Genomic DNA, 26,511 nt, shown 5'->3' with positions numbered 1-26,511 from the left:
GCTCTGAAGGTTACCTCACTTAGCTTCATACAAATTTCCTGTATAAAAAAAATAAAGATCAGATTAGACAGCAACTATTATATTTGTATTTGCTCTATTAAGGTATTCATGGATGTGGTTCTAGTGATATGTTTGTTAATAGGTGGAAATATGTAGGTGAAGCCATTTACTGTGGAAGAGAGAAAAATGAGAGAGGGAGAGAAATAGGATATGAAGCATGCGGGAAGAGGAAATCTGGAAAAAGAGTCATCCTGTGAAAATACTGGGAAGTTGGGATGTTGCACAGCATTTTGGCAGCTTGTATTGCGATGTCTTGGTTGAGGCCCTTGAATCAGTGGAGTTTGGAAGCCTCTGGGAGATGCACCATAGGGAGTCAGTGGTGTTAATTGGTCTCATGGAGAGACTGGTGTCGGCGTTTAGTGAGACTGACATTTAAAATGTCCAGGCTGATTGTTGCCAGCTGAGGACATCTTTTTAGAGGTCATGTAAACTTCCTCAAGTTTAGACTCTTGGGTGCTCTCCATGACTCTTTTGGAGGTTGTTTTTTAATCTTCTGTGTATGTTTTAAACCTTGCTCATTTTTTCCCTGAAGGATGTTCTTGGCATCCAGCTAAAGTTATGAGAGCAACTCAGATATCCAGCTTTGTATTTTTTGGATAGCAAGCTCATCAGACAAAGTCAGATAAAGTTCTGTATAGCAAGACTTCTAGAAGCAGTTAAAACCATTTCAGGTTCAATGCAACTCAGAGGTCATTTAGGCGAGAGGCATAGTCTGAACTCTGGAGCCTCAAGCACGACTCTGCAAGTGCCCATGATGTCATACATGAAGTAGTATCCAGACTTACTGCATATGTATTTTTTAAAGTTTAACTAATCTACAACAACGTTCTGATGCTGAAACCTCTTTCAGATTTGTTTATATTCACTGTTTTGTAACAAAGTCACCTAGGTTACTCAGCCCAAAAGTTTAAAAAGGAATGAGTTTTTTTCACTCCCGGTAAGCTGTGGAATGTTTCTGAATCTGCTACTGGTATATTAAAAGAATGAAAAACAGCTTTATACATCATAAATACAGACCCATGCCAAACATGATTTTTTTTCCTGCACAAATAAAGAAGGTTGAAATTGATTGACAGCTTCCTATCTTGGGTTACCATACTGCCAAGGTCTTGCAAATTTTGACTCTGGAGCAAAGCGCTGTGTTTGTAAATACTAGTTTTAGTCCTTTCAGATATGTCTCTCAATTCGTTCCTAATATGAAGGGCTCCCAACTCCTATCCTGTAGAAAGTTGCAATTGCTGAATTAAATAAATACTTAGCTTTAGCAATGCAGTGATACAAGCCACAGAGCTGCCTGTAGCTGGAAGAAGTGTATAAGGCAGATTTACGCCTATTTTCAGTTTATCTGATGGCAGTCACTCCTATGAAATAGAAGAGTATTTTCATTAGCATTGATATGAATTCTGAAACATTAGCGACCTATATGTAAGATTATATACCATACGTAATGATTTGGCAAGGCCTAGTGCTTCTAACCATTTTAAACAAAGACATATAAACTGTGAAAAATAAGTAAACATCAGCTTACTCATGACCAAAGCTTTTAAGCTCGTAATGATAGCAGCCTGACCCTGGGGAGTGTGCAAGCAGCCCAACCCTATGTTCTATTGTAAATTTTCACCTAATTTGGAAAAAGTTTCATCTTGTCTAGTTTTTCTGTTTAAGCAAGCTAGCACAGTTTCACTGGTTTTTATGACTATGCACTTTCTTCCAGCTGTCCCAATGGGACCATCCTGCTCTCAACTTCATCCTATGCYTATCAGTGCCTCTGTCAAGATTTCCAATGTGAAGAATGATAAAACATCATTTTGCTTCTGCAGTATTTCATCTTCTTGATCTCTTCAGTCATCTGTAATTTCACTAGAGGCAGTAAATATTTTTTAGAGTATCTCCTCAGTTCCACCTTTGTTCTTAAACACCCTGCCTACCAGACTGCATCTTTCTCTCTAATGCAACCATTCCTACTATCATACACAGAGCAGATACTGGCATCATGCTATCCATCTCTTTCTAAGTTATATTATAATGACAAGACATGTTGTATTAGACCAGGGGTTTGTTCATCAGAATGAACTCTACTCACATTCATTCTTCTGGAATGCACAGAATCTTTGTAGACGTATGCTGTGGATTAGTCGCAAGCTGGCCAATTTGATTCTGTTTAATCCTTCTGGGAAACAAAGATTAGTTTAAAAAAAGGGGAGAAAAATAGAAGTTGTATGAGAAGGGCATCTTTTGTATGGAATCTTTTTATTTCTTCAGTGAAGAACCACTTAGTATGCTGTTTCTGTTAATTATATATCGATTATTCTGTAGGGAGCACTCCTCTGCATCAGTCCTTATGAACAACTGTGACATGCAGAATCCCTATGTTTGCCCAGTCTGAAATGTGCAGAGAAGCAAAACTCTCATCATAGAAGAACAGCATGAGTTGTAAGAGATGTGTTAGCACTTGGCAGATCAGTCATTTTATAATTAGCTGTAATTTGCAGTTCTACCAGCTGTGGGCTGTGGGTTTGTTGCTTTTTTTTTTTCTCTCCCCTGCAGCCTAGTCCCACTCTGAAAGGTGAGAATCCTGTCTTGTCTCTGAAAACATCAAATAAATCTTCTTACTGTGTTTCTTGCTATTGAAAAATGTCTCAGATTGGTATTAATGTGAAGTAACTCTGTCAACAGCAAACAGGAAATGCATCTAGTTTTCAGATATCATCATGATAATAAAGATAAAAAATTAAGATTCTTAGATTTTAAGGCAAAAAGCAACTGTAGTGATCATTTGCTTTGACTTCCTGCACAAAATAGGCTGGCTTATTTTACCCCGTGATTCCTGTATCAGAAAGTATTATTAATGTCACTGTGCTCATTGCTTTTACTGTCTTTTCTCTTCTTGGGTATCTTTTGGAAAATTAAATACTTGGTATTTAGGAGCTCTGAAACCTTGATTTCCACATTGGTAAAGTATGTGAGCAGCAGGCTTTTTATGTTATATATGCAGATAGTTTCTGCTCCTATTCTGTGTATTTGTAAACAGGGATTACGGTTCATAATTCTGAGATGCAGTGATTTCTCTTGGATATGGCCAAGGTCATTTGGTCATATGGCCGTACAGGTCATTTTCAAAATAGCTAGTGCTTTGTTCTGGAAACTTATTAACTATTTCTGTAGAATGAAAGAAAATAAAAACATATCAGGACAGCAGAGGGAAATACTGCACCTAGCTACTTCTCCCATCATTAGATGCAGAATGTACAGAAACACATATGTGGCACACACAAAACCAGTGTCACGAACTTGATAGTTGCTTCCTTGTTAATGAAAAGTGAGGTGAGGACAGCACAGCTGGCAAGGTTTGATTTTTGAAAACAATGTAATCAAAGCTTCATTCACACCTCTAGAGTGACTGCACTGCATTTAGAAAGGCTAATTTAAATTCAGTGATTATTCCTGAATAGCTTGATGGCAGCAGACTCTGCCTTCCTGAACAAAATTTACTCATGTAACGTTTAAAACCATTCAAACAAATCCTTTTGAGGTGACTGTCTAGCTGGAGCTGAATTTCGTACTTGTGCATAGAGGTATATTCAGTCTTTTTGAGTGGAACTAATTGTATTTTACAGATTTTTTGCAGTATTTGTGAGTATAGGGTTAATGGACCTTTGCAAATCAAGCAGTTTTGTTGATAATGGATGTCTTGCAGTGCAAAGTCATTTCTCCTTTCCAGTAAGACTCAAGGCAGTGGCTCAGATTGTCTAATGTACTTCCTTATCTGCATGCTGACCAAGAAAGGAAGTTACAGTTACCCTAATAAGTTGTTCTTCCTTTCAACTCAAATAGAAATGCAAAAAGTAACACATGTTCTAGAACTGCATGGTAAATGTTTCCTGTGCCTCAAGGTATTTTTCTGAGAAGTAATCTTTGTTACTAAGGTGTTCTTGAACGTATGAAGTAGTGAAAGACCAAGGAATTTAGGGCTGGTAACTAATGTCTAGCCAAACCAATCTTGTTCGGTCAGTGGAGCAGTTAAAGAGGAGCAGAATCCCCACCCTGTGCACTCCATTTGTGGGGACAGGTGGAGGTTCCTCATTCTGAGAGCAAGCTGAGACAGTCCTATCATGGGATCACTTTTCCTAGGAATAATATACATAACATTTTGGGGAATTAATGGCTTAGAGCCATTTCCTGTGGTCCTCAGCTTCCTAAGATCTTCCTAGGATAAAGAGTCCTTGAGCACCAAGCTCAGCTGTCTCTGTTGCTGTTTTTGGCATGTGATGGCTTGCACATAGCAACCAACACAATGTGCAAGACCTAACCTGTGTCTTTCATGGATATGTTCCTAAGTTCCATGTTTTTACTGAGAACTCCAGAAAGGGAAGAGACATATCACCACTGCGGTGATTTCTAGAAACACAGTTAATACCAGTTTATGTCACCATCAGAGCTACGTTAGGGAAATACCATCATCCTTCTCTAAAGCATTCCTAAAGCCATCACGTGTGATATTTGCGATGGTAGCTCAGGGTACAAAGAGAAGATTAATGTTCTGAAGAGAGTCATAATACAACTGCTTTGGGAGTGAAGATTTCTTCTGGAAAAAAGTCTCGAGTTGGATAGGGAAGATTTATCACAATATATTTGGTTCCATAAAAATATTTGTAATCTAGAGAGAGCATGATGTATTTAGCCACATTAAGAAATTGAGGACTTTCTGCTTATGGGCACATTGATGACATGCAAATAAAATGAAGTTTAGTAAAAATGCTTCACTGTGAACACAAAAAATTAACAATAAACAAGATTTATTTTCTGTGTTTTAGGGATCGAATTTGACAGACATCTGCACACAGCTCTTGCTCCAAGGGACTTTGTTAAAAATTTCAGCAGGAAATATCCAGGAGAGAATGTTCTTTTTATTTGATAATCTACTGGTCTATTGCAAGAGGAAATCCAGGTGAGCCCCTCCGCCTTTACAGTTTTATGGGGGAACCTACATTTTATATATAGGAAGAAAGATCACTGCTCAGCCGTTGTCCCTGTTACTCTGTAAGGCTGAATGATGGGTATATCATCTATTCCTTTTCTCTGTTTTTGACTGTTACTATCCACTTACACCTGACAGACTCGCTATATGTTAGGGTAAATATGGCAGACAGTAATGGGGTCCCCTTCTTGAGAAGTGCACAGTCCAAAGGCAGAAGTTGATACAGTGCAAAAAAACTACATAGAAAATTCTTATATCTGGAAAGCTGCTAGATGGGTCTGCAATGATGTGAAGAAAGAGGCCCTGACAACTTTCATTGTGAGGTTATTCTAAGCAGAAGGTGACATGAAAAAAGATACAAAGCCAAGAAAGGGCAAAGTGGAAGACTAAGTGAATATTAGGTGGATGCAGGGCACAGAGGAGTGAAGAAGAGATGAAGATCAGCAAGTTGCCGTTCAGCATTTGCAGCCCATATGTTCTGTGCATTGTCTTCCTTCCTTATCCTCACAACATTAATCTTTGCATCATTCCGCCTTTACTTCAGCATTATTAACGCCTACTCACTATTATTAAAATAGCACTGGCAATGTGGAAGCCAGTTTGTTTCTGCACCAGAACTGGATTTCAGTTCTTAAGCATTCCACTTTCACAGCTCCAGTCTCATTCTCACATCTTGGTCTTTTCCTAATTTGCCTTGCATTCTCTGCTCTTCAGCTTCTCCTCCTCCTCCTTGTCTTGTTATGTTCTCCCGGCTCTTCACATTGTACCTCGTTATTGGTGATTGCCCAGTTGAACCCCAACCCAATTAGAATTTCTCAAAATCACAGCGTCTTCCCCATAGGAAATTCTCAAAATTTGGGTTTAATTAGCAGTTTTTTCTTGAATGGAAATTTTGGAACCACTCAGCTAGGAAAAGATCAAATCATGTCAACAATTTTCAGGCATTTTGTGTGGATAATGTTGAAGCTATACAATAGAAAATATATGAAGAGAGAAAATAGAAAAATTGTTAGGTGAAATCTACATTACAAATTACTAGAATATACTGTAAACATTTAAATTAAAAGAAACATGTACATAGCTCAATCTTACATGCAGTTTATATGGCTTTTAATCTTATCTAAATGAAGCATTCTGACATTGTTGAAATGAAACAAGAAAGATAAAACATTTTATTTTGACACTTTTCCAAATTGGTCAAAATCCAAACTTCCGTGTGAAGCAGAGTTCAGAAAACTGTGTCTCCTACCAGAAAACTATTCCTTTAAAAAATCAGCTGAAGTTATTATCTAATCTTTTACTTCTTCAGAGCTCTTAGAAACTGTCTTTCCAGTTCTGTGTGTAGTTCAGGCTAGCCTGGCCCCTCCTGCCATCCAGGCACTTTTCCCAGAATACTGAGATTTGGGAAACAAAATGTTCCACTGCTTTTTAAGCAACTCTCTCTGTTTTTGCGCAGGAGACGTTACTGAGCTCCTCTGTAGTTTGGCTTGGTGTAAAAGGAGGCTGCTGTAACACTTTGATTTCCCAAAGGATCAATATTGTTTATCTTTCTTTATTAATGGAGTTTGAACAAACTAAATTGTCCAGAATCTGATTTCCATTAGAAGTAGAGTATTTTAAGTCTGTTGAGTATTGTCTAATTTAAAAGATATATTTAGAGATTGCTGAGCAACTTTAAATTTGGATCTTTTCTCTGTCCAGCTGCTATTTATAATTAGTCCAGGATGGAAATGAATATCTGTCCAGTTGTGATAGCATGATCATCTGGCCAGCTGCTTGGTAGACAACATGTTTGTGGGACACATACTTTGAAAAAACTGAGTCTGTTCACAATTTAAAATTGAATGACTTGATTTTTATCTTACTCATACTCTGCTTATCAGATTCAAATCATTGAAGCAATTCTTGACTGAAAAGTGGAATCAGAATTCAGACCTCAGTCTTCATTACAGTGTCAACTATGTAGCTATTTGAATTTGAGTATCACATCTTTTTAAAATAGCATAAATTAGAAGTAACTTTGTTGAGACCCATTTCAGACATATTTAGAATCAGACTTAAGATCTATATTTTTAGATCTAAGATTGCAATCTCATATTTTGAAGAAGCTTAGAGAAATTTGACACACTGATGACATAGATTTTCAGGGCTGAGTATTGTTTTGTGTTTTTAGCAGTATCACAGACTGCTTTTAAATTGAATCCTGATGTCAGGAACAATATGTTTCATGTGGGGAAATGGGCTGAGTATCTGAAGGGTTTTATTAAGGCTGCCAGGACAGCTTTTCATTTGACTCAACAGTCTTCTTTAGGAAATGATCTAATAGCTCCAAGATCTCAGTCCCTGTCAATCTTACTGGATGCAAGTATCTGGTTATGGCTAAAGGTATGCTTGTCACTAAAGCTAGTTGTAAAAGTAAAAATTGTTCAGAAAAACATGATAATTCTCTTCTCACCTCTGATTACCATAGACATTTCACTTTGATAATAGTTTTCTCTGCAGCTGTTTTTTATTGCAATATTCTTTGAATCTTATGAGCTTCTGGCAAGTTGCCACAGCAATCCCTTCACTGTACAGAGTTTGGACACCTGCCATTTCAAATGACGATCATTTGACCAGTTGTGTTTTGGTTCACATAGCAGTGTTGTTCTTAAATATTAAAGCTCAGCAGGTGTCAGTTGGATAGTTTTAAACCTATTCTCGACATAAAAACCCAGAACATAAATGGCGAAGAAAAATGCTTTCTGAAATTTTTTATAAGGTACAAGAGCAGAGACACTTATTTAAACTTATGGATAAGGATGTTAACTATGGTGCAAAATGGCCATGGCAGCACTTGTGTAAATGCCACACACAGAGACATCTAACGTACTTAAAAGTGGCCATGTGACACTAGTGTCTTTATATGTTTTATTTTGAGTTTGGAACTTGGTACACATACTGCAAATTTCCCAAAAGTGTAGGTGAACAAAGGTGACTAACATGACATTTTGTCAGATGTTATTAAGAGTTTTCCTCCCAAAGCCACATTGAATTCAGTTTTATTGACGTTTCAGTTAGTTCGGTCTTCAAGAATGTAAATCTTAAAGGTGTCCCATTTTTTGTGTAATCTTACAGAAGCAGCTCACTATCACCGTACTGGTATTACTGCCCAATTATCTTTGTGGGCCAACTGAGTATTCATATTATTTACAGTCGCAGAAATGATCAAATACTAGGAAGCACCATTTTGGAGTCTTTTTTTTTTTTATATAGTCACATATCAGATAGGTTGATGCTATTGTTTCTTGTGACTATTGCATGTAAAAAAGCTATTTATTATAATATGTATTATACATATAATGCATATATTTCATTGTTTACTTATATGAAGTGTTGTTGACTGTCTAAATCCTAATTGCAGAGTTGCTGGGAAAAAAACATCTAAACGGACAAAGTCAATCAATGGGTCCCTTTATATCTTCAGGGGCCGAATAAATACAGAAGTCATGGAGGTGGAGAATGTAGAAGATGGAACAGGTATGGATCAAATTCTGTCTTTTAACAACACAGCAAGTCCATATTTTGTGTTGGAAGTTGGTACAAAAGTACTTATCCACGACCTTCATGTTTTTTCATGAAATCTTAGGTAAGCAGTATAACTTTTCATGCCTCCTGTATTAGACTAGCTTACAGAGTTAAAAGAATGGATATACCTTCAGGCATTAGTCCTTCACTCTGAGCTGACCTCATGGAAGAGCTTGTGTGTGCAAAAGCTTGTCTATTTTTCCTCCTAATCCAAAATGATTTTTAAAAAGTTACTATATCTTCCTTTCAGCCTTTCCTTTTTAATGTCTTAAGCCATTACAGCTGTAAAAACATAACTGGCGAATCTTCTTCTCATTTAAAGAACTACCAAGTATTAGCCTCAGCATCAAATCAGGAGCATGGATATGTGGCCCCAAACAAAATACAGGAATGGCTGCTGCATTGCTGTTCTTGTACAAGGCTGGACTGCATTACTTGTTCTGTAGAAAGGTAGAAGTAATGGATTTCTGATTACATCCACAAAGGCCACAGCGCCCTTTCTCCTATTGTAATAAGTCAGGAATTAGTATGTCCTTCTGGGCAACAAGCGATACCTCCCTAGTTCCAGTATCCTGTGGACAAAAATTCCTACAGTGCAAGAAGCTATAGTTTATCCCTAGAAAGTTCAGAATAAATGATCTTAGCAAACCTCATGGACTTTTTCACTGATGTCATTGTATTTGAAATATTTTAGTTCTTCTTGCAAGATGAAATTACAAAATATCACTCTTAAAACTGAAACCATAGAGAAAATGGATACAGAGATTTAGAGGGATTCAACTTATCAGTGGGTCTGGGTTTGGCAATTCAGTAGCAGTCACACTTCCTGCCAAATGTTTGTTCTCCTGGGCCCAAGTAGAAGATGTTAATTTTAAGAGTTGTGTTTTGATCATTTTTCACTTTTTCTGGGCAAAGCATTGTGGCAAGGGTAAAAATACCGATCTATCTTGAATGGAACTTCAGTCACCATGCACGCGGCTTGGAAAGAATTGCCTGGGCTTTTCTGAGTGTGAGACTCCGCTCCCTTGGAGTCACCGAGACTCCTGCTCACAGACCTTTTCCGCATAGTTTGTACAAATGAGGGAGTTTTTAAGTTGAAGAGCCTATTAATATTTGTACTTCCACAGAAGTAAATAACAGCCAGTAATATGCAGTGAGATGCATGAGGAACATCTCCAAAAATCAAGTTCTTCAAATACTGATATTTTAGGCAGGATGTCCCACTCCAATTTGCTTTCATTTAAGGGACAGGCCTTCCATTCACTGTGCGCATTGTGCTTTGGGTTTTTACAGCAGATTACCACAGCAACGGTTACACAGTGACAAACGGCTGGAAGATACACAACACAGCCAAAAACAAATGGTTCGTCTGTATGGCCAAGACTGCAGAGGACAAACAGAAATGGCTGGATGCTATAATCAAGGAAAGGGAGCAGAGAGAGAGTAAGTGGATAATGTATCTTCTAATGTACTGAATGAACTTGTGTACAAAAGCAAATGTTGTCTGTGTGTGTTTAAGTATACGACTGATAGAAAAAGAAAAGAGAAGGTTACACTTTCATGGCAGACTTAAAATCTAATCTTTATGATAAAGAAAATGAATTGATTGAAGACAAATATTTCTAAACATTTTTCCTGGGTTTCTTGTGCACTTGTGTCAGCCTATTTATCAAACATTTTTACTTATCAGAGTTGGTTTCTTTAATGCATTGAATTACTGTGGAAAAAACATTTAAGAACTTTATTTTTTGGTCTTTTGTAAGAAAAAAAAATATATTTGTATCTATCTGTAAAAGCAAAGAAGGAAATGCAGTCTGCAGCATTTTTCCAGAGATAGTGGTACAAACTTTTTACATTCTCACAAACTCAACTTCCATAACYTTGAAATAAACAAAACAAGTCATGGGGAAAACCTCTGGGAAATTTGAACTTCTTAGACCAAGAAGAGTGACGGATGTGTGCAGAGGTTTGTCACTTTTATCTTTTCTTGTGGAATGAGACAAGAACTAAGCTTGTCTTGAAACAGTGTTATGCAATAGCAGCAAGCTCACTGAGCCATGAATCGGTAAGTGATAAAAGTTCTAAATTCCTTTATAAATCAGATTATAAATCAGTATTATATGTAGTCAGATTATATATAAGTCAGTCTTTTACTAGTCAACCTGCTTCCCTGTCTGCTGAATGGGTACAATAATAGTTCATTGCCAGAGGAAATGATGCTTATTTTAAAATGCGCTTGGCTTTTAGAAGTGTTTCCCCTCTCTGCAGACACATCTCCATTAAAAAAATATAATTTCTTGTGTAAACTAATATTGAAAGAGGTCAGTCAGAAACCCCTTTTATTAGTGCATTTTCAGGACTTGCACTGGCTAAGCAACACTGCTTTAGATTTTTTTTTTTAAGTACTTTAAGAAAGTTACAGACCTGTCACTGAAATTTGGTGAAAGCAGAGAATCTAAGCTCCTTTGAAAATGCAAACTTTAGTTTTTATGTTACAGTGCTTTGTAGCAGGAAGACATCTAGTCTGCTAAAGGCAACACACATTGCAGGTTATCTGTTGTCAAAGAATATTAAACATAGCTAACACACCTTGTCATGTATGAACCCCAAGGTATCTTTCAATAATAGCAAGGAATCTAGCTTTAAAATGTAGATCAGGCATGGTTCAAATTAATAAGAAATGAGGCTTGCATTAAAAGCTAGAAATCACCTGAAGGCAACAGAGAGAATCAGTTTTATTTATTTATTTTTTTTTTTTTGAAAGGAAGTGTGTTACTATTCTCTGCTGGTGATCTGTTCTCATTGATCAAGTCTGTGTCCCGCCATACTGTGAAGACCCTGTTTGTCTGCATCGTGCATTTCTTTAATAAAATACATTTCCTGACTCTTAGTTCTACCCTTAGAGTGCTAAATCATACCAGAGTGCTAAAGATGCAACATATTTTCATTTCAGAGTGAATTTTATGAGGTTGCTAGTGCTTGATGGTACTTTCTATATATCAAGGAAAATGTGTGAGGAGAGAGAAGATTTGATAAGAAGTAAGAAGACACAACTAGAAAAATGAATCATGTTTAAACAGGAATCCTGATAATATGGGGAGGAAACTAGAAAAAATCTTAGGGAGGGAGGAAGAATTTTTCTTTAATAGGAACTTTTTCAAAGTTTTTCTTGTATCATTGGCTTCTCTGACACTTTTTTTTTTCTGATGCTTTTTGTCATGTAGTTTTATGACGTGACAGTTGATGACAGGAACTCAGGATAAACGTGGATATTCTGGCAGACATTCCAGGCCTTATTGGAAAATCTTTTTTGGATCAGAGTACTTGCAGAGTCATAGAGCTATCAGTGTTTGCGTTAGAAAGCCTGGTGAGATTCCCAGGGCTGTAGGGTGAGTTGGGTAGAATKCGCATTCCAGGCTGCCATTTACATCAGAGCCTGGGGAATTCGGTGATGTAAGTCCAGCCTGAAACATGTGTGCTATTACACAGGCTGTTTTCTATCACAAGTTCACATTGCAAATTAGCTTTGGCTACACGTGTCAGCCTGAATATTGAATTGAATCAGAGTATTGCGGTAGGGGGAAGAATGAGGAAGAAGAGGATGGAAGAACAATGGCACTAAGCCAGGGGATTTGCACAGCCAAAACCTTTAGGCAGATATTGGACACATGAAATAAACACTATGTTTGCAAGACAAAATGTTGCACAAGACTGCTTTCTGGAAAACACAGAGCAAATCTCTAAAACACATTAAGCATTTTCAAAAAGCTAGAAAGCAGTTCTGATGACATAGAAGACTATTAATTGTATTAATTCTTCAAGTTTAGTGTAAGGCTAGAAAATGAGAAATGTACATTCTTTGGGAATCACTGCTCACCCTAGTTGAACATAAATTTTGTTGCTCTATGGTAAGATAATGATCACTTAAATTCTGCCTAATGCCAATTTCTGCAAAATTTAGGTACRTGAGTTCAAGACCAATTTAGTCTGCCAATTCTCAAGCATTAGCTAGTCTTAGAGATGTCTAAAATCTGGGCCTCTGTTCTGGACTCGAAAGTCCCCTGGATTTGTAAGTGAATGTTTCCTGTCCAGATTCAGAAGTGACCCGGTCATGATTCAGAGATGTACTTAAAAACAGGTAATCACTGCTGAGTCTCACTTCCTGCTCTGTCAGTTAAGAGTAATCAGAGCTCACCGTAACCTGTTTAGACATTGGTATGTTCTACACCAAGCCTGTCAGTCAGGGTCATTTTTCAGTGAGATGCAGCAAAGAGGAGAGAAAAAAAGGCAGCATGAGCACAGTAATATTTAGAGCACTTGTTTGGGAAGTGAGACACTTGGATCTAGGCCATCCTTAGCCTAAAAGGCTCAAACACAGAGTTTAGGCTGCTCATCTGAGTCCACTTCAATTTGAGACCTAAAGTAGGCTGTCTGAATCCAATCCCTAACTTGTATACATGCACTTATTGCCTAGAAAGGTTTTAGAGTAACATAGCCAGAAAGCAAAATGATTTGTTCTGGCTAGAAGAGGTAATGTATGCACAGCAGCAGATAGTTTTTTCTCATGTGCTGTCCTCTTAAACAATTTACTCTTTATTTCTAGAAAAGCACATTTTCCAGGATCTTTTCACAAATCTGAAGTGAAGAGTGCCAGAAAATGACAGTTCTGATGATCCTTATTGTAGCATAAACACCTATTCTTTTCAGATAATCATCCTGACTGTAGCAACTCTCAGCTAACATGGGCTGTGTGGAAGCTCATACAAGGTGGAGGTGAACATTTTTGTATATCCAATTATCTGTCATTTCTCAAGTCATTGAGTATCTCTTACATTAAGTGGATAATATGGTTATCAAATTGTATCTTTTTAGCCTAGAGGTATTGGTAAATAGGCTAATTAAGAAAGGAAGAGAAAATAACATTCCTGTCAACCTTTGATTTATTTGAGGATGTGAATTTGATTTCAGCAGTTCTGTATTTTTGGCTTCTAGTAATAGAATACTCAAAAAGTTATCTGCTCTGTCAAGCATTTAGCTGCCTTGCACAAGTCTTATGAAGGCAGTTATTTCAGGGTCAGAAGTGAAATTGCAACAGGAGTTCAGTTTCAAAAGGTATATATTTTATCTTTCTTTATTTGGAACTTATTTGTCCATGTTTTGTAGACCATTCTACTTTGTTTGATGTGATGGGACCATAAGTTTGGAGTTATTTTTTCTTGAGCTCGTAATTTTCACGGACAATGGAGGAGAAAAGTGGCAAACATCTTCGAGGTGCTAAATTCACCAGTGATAGTTTTGTGCTTAGATCAATAAACAATCTGGTTTCCCTTTTATCTGAAAAATAAGTCATTTAATTTTTGTGTGTCTAGCACTTTATTTGGCTTCAACTTTTGATTTTGAGCAAACACTATTCAATGTTACAGATCTGAAGGAATTCCTGCATTGTATTCCAGGTTTGAAATTGGGAATGGAGAGGGATGCATACGTCATGATTGCAGAGAAAGGAGAGAAGCTGTACCAAATGATGATGAGCAAGAAGGTGAACCTTATCAGAGACAGGAGGAGAAAATTAAGTACTGTTCCCAAGTGCTTTCTTGGCAAGTAAGTGGCATTTGAATTGAAAAGGCCCTTTCATACCAACTAGAAGAATGGACTCTGGATTTTCTGGGGACAGCACTGTGAGGGCCAATCAAATGTGCTTTGGTGGAGCACACCAAATTAATCATTAATTTCTATTTCACACCACGCACAAGCTGTGCATTAACAGTTCATTCCTTTCTAGGGTAGCTAGTTTCAAATAGTAGCTGTTTCAAATCAGCAAAAGGAATAAGGAAAAAATACTCCCAAAAGCTCATGTTGGTGGCATAACATGCCTCCTCTTTTGCATGCTAGCAGATGCTTTCCAGATGATGTTTAAGTCCAGCAGAGTTCTCAGTCTCAGGATTGATTTCCTGTTTTTTGCCAGTGCAACAGATACAATTGAAAGTGATCAGGATACTCTGTATATTTGTTAGAAGTACAGGAATTTCTTTACTGGGTGGAAAAAACTCTTTCACTCGGGCTAGGCATTACAAAATAATTCTTCAGAATGACATGTATGACAAAAGACCCCATGGAGGGGCCAGATCATCATCACAGGAGACCTTCAAGAAGAGATTAGTAGTAGGGCTATTGTAGAGAAGTGTCCTGTATGGCACACAGGGAGACACATAAGTTGACCTGAGAAGACTTTTCTGCTTCAGCTGTTTGTGATTGAAATGATTGGCTGTGGGAGGAAAAAAAGCCCTGAAAGGCAGATTGTTCATTCATTTCTCTTCCCTCCCTGCTTGTCTCTGTTGCATGCAGCATTCCTTGTGTGTACTGGGAGTGGAAACGATGCATTGCCTCTCTGCCTGACAGAAGGCATTCTGGAAGCATAAACTGGTGGTATTTCTGCTATAATAAGACCTCTTGGCTTTTGGAGATTTGGTTGTTTCCCCTTCCCAATTATTTTGCTGTATTCAAATGGAAATCTTTTAAGATCTGGTTTGGAGGCATGACCTAGTGTTTCCTGTTTTCCATGCAAAAAGAAGTACCAGATCAAAAGCTTATGTTTTTCCACTGCTGATATATACAAGTCCATTGTAGATTCCCTGATATTTTGCTTACTTCCAAGTCATACATGGCATTTCCTGCTACTATTTTTTCTTTTAAAATATCTTTTTCATTACATGTTCTACAATCTTTCTTGCTCATTGCCCTCCATTTCCTTGGCAACCACCTGACACTGCAATAGTGAGGACCTGACATGACTTTGCTTATGGATAACTGAACCTGGACTGAGATACTTAACCAATATCTCTGAAAATAAAAAGCATTATTTATGCTATTGTGCTAGCCTTCTCCATAAAAAATAACTGCCAATATCTTTCCAGCAGTCCTGGTCTCCCAGTGCAAGTTAATCATTGCATTTCAATCAAGATTTGCAGACTTTTCAAATCTTTCCTGCAGTTCCCTTAACAGTGCATTTCAGCTGTGACCTATTAATTTTTCAGATATTCCTGCCTAAGGGAGACACTAATAAGTCACTGATAAGWGTGCTGTGGTACATTTAGTGGGTTACTGGTGTATCCATCTGGGAGTAAAACGAGGGCCATAAAATGTTTTTTCTCTTGGCCTTTGGATATCTGATTCAATGATTCAAGAAAGAAAATGTAGCTGTAGAAAAAAGTCATGAACTACTTTGAAACACTTGGAAATACCACATAAGGCTGTCTATTGAATTTGACTTCAAAAATGACTAGTTAGACTCTTCAGGTGTACTCTTCAGGCATGTGATACAGTGTGATAGTGATACAGTGTGAAAGATGGGTGTTGGTGCTAATATATGTATATGATGTGTTTGCCATGCTTCTTTTCACCATTATAATAAATTGACTGAAAACTCTTGAACTGTTTTAGCTTGTAATAGTGAGTATCTACCAATCTTAGGAGACATTTCAAACATATCTTGTCATACTGCACAAACCTGGATAGGTTGATTTTCCCTCCATATTTCTTGAGTAGAAACCCGGCTGTTCTAATTCTTAATTTCAGAGCTAATAGCTGGGAGCATGGCAGCACTGAGAACTGAGGGTACTCTCAGTTATCCTGGAGAACTACATGGAACAAATACTAATGAAACAAGCTCTGCCACCCACTTTTTGATTCAATTTGGGCTGAGCAGAACTGAGTATTTGGTTTAGTTTCAATTTATGCTTAGCCAGAACTTTCTAAACACCTCTCTTCCTGCTTTGAGTGACTTGTATGAAGAAATGATTGGCTGTGTGGATGAGAGGAGAACTGTGGATACCATTTATCTTCAGTTTAGCAAGGCTTTTGACACAGTTTCTCATAGCCAAACTGGGGAGGTATGGACTGGATAGGTTGACTACAGGGTGGGTGAAAACTGGCTGGACTGTCAGGCTCAAAGGCTAGCAGTTGACAGTTCAAAGTCTGCTGGGCATCCAGTTACAGGTGGTCTTCCTCTTGAGCCAGCAGTGCTTAACATCAACAATCTGGACAGTGGGACGAAAAGCACTTCAGAAAACATGAGGATGGTACCTAACTGGGGGAGAGCGGTTGATGCATTGAAGACTGACTAGTTGGGTGGTAATTCTGCAGAAAAGCAGCTGAGTGTCCCAGTGGACAACAAGTTGAACATGAATCATCAGAGGGCCCTTGCAGTGATGAGGGCTAGGTGTGTAGTAGGCTTCCTTCGCAAGAGTGTAGGCAGGAGGTTGAGGAAAGTGATTATTTCCCTCTGGTCAGCCCTCGTGAAACTCTGTAGAACACTGCGTCAAGTTTTGGCCCAGTTTTAGTTAGTGTCTGCCCTATGACGAGAGACATGTGAATGGAAGATCAGTCTTACTTAGAGCCTATGTTTCAGCCTTAAAATGATTCTAAAAATTTGAAATTGCTGGGAAATTGAGAATGAGTTTTCCTTAGAAGATACCAAACCTGACTCATCACTACAGTACTCTGGTTTTAGGAGTTTTACAAAAATACTGTTTTCCATGGGATTCCCCTGGCATAGTTGAGTAGATTCTGCTGCTTTTTCTTTACTATGACAGTTACAGAGTAGCTTCTCAGTACACTGAAAGTGGTGGTGGTTGTTGTTGTTGTTGTTCTAAAAGCAAAATACAAATGCTTAGATGAGTCATCTCTGATAAACATAGACTAAAAATACTGCATTCAGAGCCCACAACTGGAGGAATGGATGCTGGTTTTGATAAGCAGCAACCCTCTGCACATTGGCAAGTACCCAAGTGGTTTATTGAACTCAGATTTCCCGTATGTTGTTCTGCTTTTAAATATTCCTTTTGTTTTTTTCTATGAATTTAACACGTTTCTAGGATAATCCTTAATTAACCTGGCAAACAAATCAGGTTCCCCTAGAGCTTTGACAGTGCTGCATTCATCTGGCTTGTAATGTCCATTCTTCTCTACCTACTGTCTTGATGAGTAACATCCTACATGTCTAACCATTTTTGGCTTTTTTTTCTGCCGTATGTGCAGCACCCTCTCCCACTAGAGAGAGGTTTTGCTTTGTGCTGCATGTGCAGACAGACTTAGCACCTTTGACTCTAAACTATAAGCATCGTTTGTGTATCTGCCAAGCACCAGCTCCAGTAAATTACCTTAAATTAACCTGTCAGTGGGGCTTGCACTGTTCTATACTTGAATTCAGTGAGTCCGAATCTTCTATCATAAGTCCTAGTGTGATTCTATTAAAGCCAATGCAATTATACCACGGAGGAAAAAAAATCAGACCGAGTGAAGGAAGACAAACATATGTAATTAATTCAGACCATGGACATTGCTTGGAGGGATAGTTTGGATAGAAGTAGCTATTTCCTTTCATGTGCAACTTGTTGTTTGCAAGGCCATCAGTTCATCTTACTTTCCTGCTCCCCTTTAGATGTCTGGATGGCTTATTAAAATAGGTGTCTGCAGCACCTTTGTAGATCCAGCTAAGCCTTCTTTCCCTTCACATGTCATTATTATGATTATAATATCATAATTATGATGAACTAAAAGAAATAGTGGGAAAAGTCCCAGATACGAGACTTGATTCTTCTGTGGAGTGTTTCCTCCAGCAGTGTAGGTTATATTCCTCCAGAATGTATCCACCTAGAAGAGGTGTCATAATTTACATCAGTTTTTGCACTTTATTCAAGCAGAGAATCACCTGTGGGTGACTGACAACTTGCAGAGGCATGTATCTGCTTACCTTCAGGGAGGAAAAGCTAATTGCTTCTGTTCTGCTTCCTTTTGCAGTGAGTTTGTATCATGGCTCACAGAGATTGGAGAGATAAGCAAACCAGAGGAAGGGGTCAACCTAGGACAGGCGCTACTGGAAAATGGAATTATTCATCATGGTGAGTGCTTCATGTCATGAAGAGATGCCAGATTTCAGTAATGCTCTGGAAATAAGGGTGGAAAGGTGACTGCAGCTGTTCACATGATGTTCAAATGCTTTTCTCTACCATACCCATCAGATCTTCAAAGTATTTGATGACTTTGGTATTAATGGGAATGGGCATATTTATGTCATGAGAAGGGGACTTACTGGGTATTCTGAAGGCATTTATGCCTGCAGGAGCTGGATTTCTGTGCAACAGCTGCACACAGGCAGGTGTACATTCATTTGCACTTTGTATGTTAGAAAATCTTGTGATCAGTAAGTATAGCTTTCCATATGAAACATCGCAATGAAGAGGATAGTTGAGCAGTGCTGTTTTAGAATGGGGCATAGGTATGAACAGAGTGAGGAGCTCCAGGTGCTGGATCATTCTTTCTAGTGAGATTATTCATTATAAAGAAAAGAGATGATGGAGAATTTGTTACAAGATTTGTTCTTTCCAGATCATTTTGCAAGAGTGTCTCTTGAAAACAGTAATGTATCATATTTATTCATCAAACTGAACAGATGACCTTGAAGTCTTCTGATGGATATTTTAGAAGCATAGGATAGTGCATGCAAGTGTTGCGTGAGCAAAGCAGCACAGGATGCCTGTTTGAAAATCTTCCATGCTACCTGCATTTCTGCTAAAAAAAACAGGACTTTCTGTACTTTAAATCTAGGCTTCTCCTGAGGTTTCCTGTTATTTTCACATTTCACAATGCAGAAAGAGCAGTACAATCATATTCCATTTAAACAGCAAATGCCTTAATTTCAACTTTCAGGTGAGTTTAGCTGCAAAATGCACATCAAAGGAATAAGCCTTATGGGTCTTAAATCACCAGTGATCTACATTTCCTTACAGTCTCTTGGAAACTGATTTAAATAGAGGAACCATTTAATTAGGCTAGTATTGCTTTAATCTTTTGGCATCACAGCTCGACAAACTTGTCTTTCATGTGATAATAGCTCTGTTAAGGAGTACTGTCTGTTATCTGTGCTTAACTAAAACACAGAGAAATCACTCTTGTTGCTAATATTAGCAGCTCCATAATCCTTCATGTACATATATTTCCACCCCCAAGACATACTCTCAGGCACATTCAGACTTCGAATTGCCAGAAACTGGAAAGAACTTGGTGCTTACTTAAATAACAAAATAAGAGTCCAGTTTTGCAAAAGTGTATAGGGAAAAGCATGTTATGTCACATTAATGTCAGACTGTATGTGTCAGGTCAAATACATTGAACTGTGTGAGTAGTTGGCCTTAACTGTGGCTTTGGAGAACCTAAACATTATGGCCACCTTTGCACAAAGAATGCTCTTTTTGCGTTCACACCCTTACTTAGGCCTGTATTTTGAATGTGTGCACTTGCACTGTCAATGCATAAAGCTCTTCTGAGACTTGTTATTCCATCATGACTCTTTACCCTGCCATAACACCATACTCTGACCATGTCATCAGTACCCCTTTTCTCCAAATACAAATTTACAGTTCAAATAGTCATGCCCATCCAAACACCCTGAGCAAGATGCATGTCATTTGGTTTTAATGTTATATTTACTTAGAGCTCCTGATGTCACTGTCTCCAATGATAGTTATTGCTAGATATCAGGATGTATTTGCAACTCTGCATTTAGTTAAGGAAATATCCCTTGAAACTTTGGTAAGTCATAAGACAGGAATGTCTCATTCTGTGTGTCCTAATGTAGCAAGACCAGTAAAACCAGTGCACCATAATGAAGCCCTTACCCCTACTCTGCATTAGGCAATATATTTTATCTTTTGTTTTCACTTGGCATAACATTTCTGTCAGGTGAAAACTGCTGATCTGTCAGCCTGCTTGAGGAGCAGGGCCAAAGAAGATTGCTCAGTGACAGAGTGCTGAGCTCTGTCCATTTTATCACTCCATTTCCTCTGTGCCTCCTTTAATTCCTCCTTTAATTTGTTTCTTTTATCTGGAACTACTGATATGTAAGTCCTGGTACCTGTCAGAGCAGAAGTGATCAGAACCTGATCTGCTATGTGCCAGACACAGAAGACCAAAAGGTACTTTCTGCAGACCGGGTTCTCAACTGGATTTAGAAATACAAAACCCTGTGCAGGCAGACTCTCAAAGATGTCAGTAGCCAACACAGATTACAAATTCCACCATATATAAGAGGATATACACCTAATCCTGCACATTTTCTTTTATTATCTGAAATTTAGGAAAATATAATGAAGATTCCTCCTGCTTTTGGTGATAATATTTACAGATCAGAGTGTCCTATGAAATGAAGACAAGTGTTCACAATTTCTAGTCTCTGCCTTCTAAGCAATTGTCCTGGCTTCTCTGTGAGGGGAATACTAAATGTTCAGCCAGTGCAACCAGTTGTCTCAAGTTAGTCAAATTCAAGCTAAGATGCATCTTAAATAGGGGAATCCATATTTTGTGTTACTTCATCAAATGCTCTGCCTGTACCATGAAAGACTGCATCCAAAATGTTTGAGGGTGCTCCACCACAGAGGCCTGGTTATTTTGTTCTGTTGGCAAGGCAGAGAGGATTACAATGATGAAGCTACCCTGCTTCATCCACTGTCTGCTTTGGCTGCTGTTCTCCACATGCCTTTCTCCTTTGTCTCTCTACATAGTCATAAACTGATTTCCATTAAATTAATCAGTGGACAATGTCATTTCTATGCTAGCTATTATAATATCTGAAAGACACATTAATGCTTACTTCAAATTTGAACACTCATTGGCACCTATCAGTTAAATCACCACTTGTTTAATAATCTGTGAAACAAATGATATCTACCAATTAGTAGATTATTACCTTCAGTATGAGGGTTTCCCTCCTACATATTCTCTTAAAACTTGAACAGAGACAGGATAAACTTGTATGTAATTGCATATGGACTTGAATTCATATCGAGTTTCATATAGATTTATCCAATGGGCCAAAACATCAGAAGAGGGTTGAAGTCCATATGCAACTCTTTTCTGATTTGGGCCAATGTCCCTTTTAAAGCTGTTGGTTATCACACTGAAGCATCTTTTGTGTGCCTGCCTTTAAAGCCTATTAGTATATAGCATTATTCAGTAAGATTTTGAGTGTACTGCTGTAAAGCAGCTACTCTGACAAAAAAGCAGTCTCTTGAAAATACTGTTTAATTTTCAGAAGGAATTCAACATTAAATACAAAAAGTTCTGGTAGAAGTATACCACTAAGAGCTGCAGTTCATCCCACTGCAATGCTCTGTGSTTATGGAATTGCAGATCTGTAGGCAGCTGCAAAATGGCACTAGTGCCAAAAAAATTGATGTGGGTTTTGGAGGCATTTGATTCAAAACACATTGGAAAAAGTCAGAAGATCCTGATTACCTTCAGTAGCGCTGCTTCCAAAGATGTAAATAAACTGAATCTAGTGTAAAAGGAAGAAATGTCAGTGTTCTTTGGAGATGTACTATTCAGAAAACTGTTTTTGTTGGTGGAGCTATTCATATATATATATATATATATATGTACATATACATATACACACATACATACATATATATATATATATGCACCTATGCATATACGTGCACAACAAGGGGAAGTTTGAAAAGCTGAATCCTTTCTTCAGAAATCAGCTAATCTTTAGGTATAGAAATGTATATGGCCAAGTGCATGGCCTCTGAAGAATATGCCAGGGAAAAAAAGACTAATTTTAGTTACTGTAACAATGTTTTAGTTTCAGATAAGCACCAGTTTAAGAACGAGCAGGTGATGTACAGATTTCGCTATGATGATGGAACCTACAAGCCAAGAAGTGAATTGGAAGACATCATGTCCAAGGTCTGTGTTATGAGTCTTAGCTGGAGCCTAACAATTTGCATAATAACCATGAAAAGAGTTTGCTCTACCTCTGAATGTCGGTGACCTGTTGTATAGGAGATGCCTACTGCTTTTTAGTTTTGTTATATTAAGCTATTCATCCTAATGCCATTGGAGATGCTCGCTGTAGGGAGAAGTTGAGCTTAGCAATAAATATTAATGCACTTGTGAGTGCACCCAGGGTTTCTGATTACAATCCTAATATAGTACCGAAAGGTTTAAAAAAAGATAATTGGCCATAACACAGTGTGTCTGTTGAAGATCTGGTCATGATAGTTTAAGGAGATAGTAAAGATCAATATTTAACTACAGTTCATCATAAATACATTTGTCAAATGAGTTCTGTTGATCCCATATCTGTGCATATACTGTTTAATAAATTGGACTTCTCCTTATGCACATCAGTTCATAGCTGATTGTTCAGAGGAAGGATTAATAGAGAAAATGTTGGATGGGAAGAGATTAAAGATTAAAAAAAGAGATTTTTCAATTTCTAGAAATAGGGAAAGAGGAAAGAATGTTTGACAGAGAGGGGTAAGAGTTTAGTAAAACAGCTAATTGGTAGATAATTCTGGACACATCAGTGTCCAGGTTTTGCTAACTTCAGCTAGTCAGCGCCTTTTTTTTTTTTTTTTTGAAGAGAAAGCTGATAATACCATGTATCTTTCCTTCTTCAGGGTGTGAGGCTTTACTGTCGACTACACTGTCTATATACTCCAGTGGTAAAGTAAGTTCATCTTCATGATCCTCTTGTGTACACTATCTGTTAAAGACATGTTAGCCTGTTACTATTGAAATCTTTCTTCTTTCTCCCTAAAACCTGTCATAAACATTTTTTTGGTTCTTTTATTACTCTRTCTCCACTGTTTGAATCTGTAGTTGTACTACGGCTGGAGGATGCTGGAACTGTATCCTGGGAGTGTGAAAGGCTAGTTGCATGGTCTTTCTGGAGTTTGCTTCCTCTGTCAGTCCACAAGAGCTGTTAGCGTGGCACAAGCTTGTTTGTTTATTCTGACATCTTCTGTGAGTAAAGTGAATGCAGTTAATAACTACAGACTCAGGGCAGATTGTATAGTGCAATTGTAGCAGCTGTATTATTTGGGCTATGGAAGATGTAGGCAAATACTAAAGGGATGTAGACAGTTGTTAAAGTGATGTAAACAGATGCCAATGTGATGCTAGGATTCTTTCATTCAAAGAACTCTTAAATGAACAAAACCCAACCTGAAGTGGAACACAACCTAAAGCTATAATTTGAATATTCAAAACCTTGAATATTTTGGATGGACTCTTCAGAATTTGGCTCTGCATAAATAGATGTTAAAGAATAGAGATAATCTGCAGGCACAAGGTAACTATTTTCCCAGACCCCAGGAGATGATTTTCAGATTGCCTTGCTGTGATATCAGAGGAATATTTCTGGCCTGTGACAGAAACCAGCCTGTACTACATGGACGTTCTGTTTAGCTACCCTTGATTGAGAACTGAGCATTTTCATTCAGCAGAGCTTAATTTTAACATACAGAAAAACCGGTAATGAAGAGAAAACCTCAGGTGAGCATGATTAGAGTCCCAAATTCAACAAAGTTGACCTCTTGTGCAATCTCTGAGTTGTTTTTTTGTTTTTATTTATGATTTTGGTTTGGTTTGTTTTTTTTGGCCATTCTACAGTAGTGTAGATCTCAGACCAAAGGGTAAGAAGAGAGCAGAAGAGGGCAATGCAGCCCAAGGTAGGCAAAATAGTGATGTATATGCATGTGTATTTTCACATGTGCATTTCATCTTTTAAGAGAGCAGTTGACATGCAAAGTAGGAATAATTGTAAATGAAGCTGAAAAAATGTCTCAGACCTCAGGGTACCTGCAGACTGCGAGGAATGTAAACTTGTGCTTTAGGGATTGGCAAGGAGAAAATGACTACAACAAGCCTGTCTTGTGGTATTTTATCAAAGTGCTGTTTTTGTAATAGGAAGATTCTCCAGCTGAGATTCTATGTCAGGATTTATCTTTGCTAATGACAGCATGAATCTAAGCTGTGTATGATCAATGAAAAATTGCAAACTCTCAAAGTTTTAGTATCTTTCTGGATAGACTTATATTTTAAGTATGTTCAGGCTTTTCTGGCCATTGGCTTTCCTACTTGCCCTTCCTTCTATTTCTCTGTGAGAGAGCTGAATCTCCCAGGCTTTCATCCTTTCATGTCTTCTCATCATGTCTTCTTGCCTTTGACAAGCCTAACGTGTTTCAGGAGCCAGATTTTAGATGACTGTCTGTGTTCTGCTCTGTGGACCATAACTTTGTTTGGCATCTTGCTGATCTCAGCAAAACATACTAGCAAGGTCAATAAAACCTACTTTTCATGGTGCAACTTCTCTTCCAAAAAGCAGGAAAACTACTTCAAGTACCTAGTGTATGTACCAATAGGATCTAGAAAAATCCTAAAGTACACGAGTTGCTTATGTTGTTTACATCCTTGGAACAAAACCTTGCTTGGTTCTCTTCCCTGGAAACTTTGGAGTTTCTGTGTGGCAGCTGCTTTTAAAATTTTCTTTAAATAGACCATGGTATTTATGTAGGTTGAGGACAGTATGATGTACTCCCTGGCACCCAGCAACAAAGTGTTACTTTGGAGAATGATACATAAAAAGTAAAATGTATAGAATAGTGTTGGTTCTGAATATGTCTCTCATCTACTTCAGGTGGAAGTTGTGAGGGTGGAAGAACTTGCTCTCCACACCCATGTGTAATGGACAATACTTCAGTGTGTAGATGATCTGGAGCATATGAAGAACATCATTTTCCTTTAATCTGTGTGAGGCAGTGAGGTTCTGCGCGAAGTTCAAGGATTCCCACATCCATATTTGACTATTCACCAGTAGCTCATGGACCTGGATAACAGTTTATGCTGCTCCACTCTTGTTAGGAATAGATTGAAATGGGGGAAAAGTCAGTGAGTTAATTTTGAAATATTCGTCCTGACAAGCATTTAAGTATAAGCAATGAAAGACTGGGCCTTGGACCAAGATCCTAATGCCAGTGAAATATTAGCTTATTCAAAGCTCTAACTCTATGTCAGCATCCCTAATAAATGCTGGGAGCAGCTTCTCAGAATCTGGAAACCCCTACTCATTAGTACTCAATATTTTAATACCTTCCTTCATTGTTCTGACATTTCGAAAACACATTTTCTCAAGATAAGAGTGTGTGAGGGAAAACTGCACAGTGAATGCCCACAGTTTTGTGCTGCGCTTAGCACATTACTAAAAGACAAGCCAAAAAATGTGTGTAAGCACTGTGAAGAAAGCTTTTGTTCTGAGGATACATATTTCTGGAAATGCTGTCATGATTTTTTTCAAGTTCCTGGAAATCCTGCTTCCCTTTCTAATTTCTCACACTCTGAGTTAGGCAAACACACAGGCATTTCTCCTGCACTTATTTATAAAAGCCAATCACAACATATTTGTATTTGTAGATGATCAGTGAAGGAAAACATGGGTTGGATGAATTTTAGATGGTTGTTTGATTTTAGATTTTTAGAAAAAGGGGGAATATCAAATGCTGTGGTGCTAATGAAAGAGGCTGATATGGCAGAACCAAATACTAAAATTGTCTCTTGAGCCGCAAAACAGATACATCCGGACTGTAAAATAGTTATGGGGGCTGTGAAAGTGTCCCTCCACAGTTGTGCCAGTGGACCTTGAGCTTGAAATGGACCATGTCCAGGGGTGAGAGAGGAATTAATTCTCTGTTGCCCATTCAGTATTTGACCTCTCAACTAAAACTCTCAACAAGAGGGAGCCAATTAATGCAAATTAATTGTGGTAATACCTTTTGTGATGTGGAACTAGGAATTGGATCAAAACCACCCAACTTTCTTCACACGGGCCAATGAACAGCCTTAAAATTGAAAGATCTTTCATACACTCATGAGCTGTATTAAATCCAGTGACCTGGAGGTGAAGGATGTTCAAGCCAGTGTCCTGAGCCACATAATCCTCTTACGTTAAAGAATTTTGATACAAACATATTTGATAAGAGGCTAAAAGCATCAACTACCTTCATATGCTGAGAAGAGGARTGGAAGAAACCTGCAAAATGCAGCAAGTTACAACAAATTTTCTT

General features: G+C 38.0%; 1 protein-coding gene across 1 annotated transcript in view; it reads left to right on the top strand.

The window, feature by feature from the left end:
- Nucleotides 1-26,511, top strand: part of PREX1 (phosphatidylinositol-3,4,5-trisphosphate dependent Rac exchange factor 1) — a 103,209-nt gene that overhangs the window by 30,747 nt on the left and 45,951 nt on the right. The window contains exons 8-14 of the mRNA XM_085314251.1: nucleotides 4,875-5,008; nucleotides 8,442-8,557; nucleotides 9,899-10,048; nucleotides 14,059-14,206; nucleotides 18,404-18,504; nucleotides 22,248-22,351; nucleotides 23,068-23,117. Of these exons, the coding sequence (XP_085170377.1) occupies nucleotides 4,875-5,008; nucleotides 8,442-8,557; nucleotides 9,899-10,048; nucleotides 14,059-14,206; nucleotides 18,404-18,504; nucleotides 22,248-22,351; nucleotides 23,068-23,117 (803 nt within the window). The remainder of the gene's footprint in view (nucleotides 1-4,874; nucleotides 5,009-8,441; nucleotides 8,558-9,898; nucleotides 10,049-14,058; nucleotides 14,207-18,403; nucleotides 18,505-22,247; nucleotides 22,352-23,067; nucleotides 23,118-26,511) is intronic.

This window comes from Rhea americana, unplaced genomic scaffold (genome assembly GCF_003343005.1).
Source record: "Rhea americana isolate MKP2758 unplaced genomic scaffold, rheAme1 scaffold_4, whole genome shotgun sequence".
Classification (NCBI taxonomy): domain Eukaryota; kingdom Metazoa; phylum Chordata; class Aves; order Rheiformes; family Rheidae; genus Rhea; species Rhea americana.
Note: the sequence above shows the minus strand (reverse complement) of the source record. Positions and strands in the feature narration are given on the sequence as shown.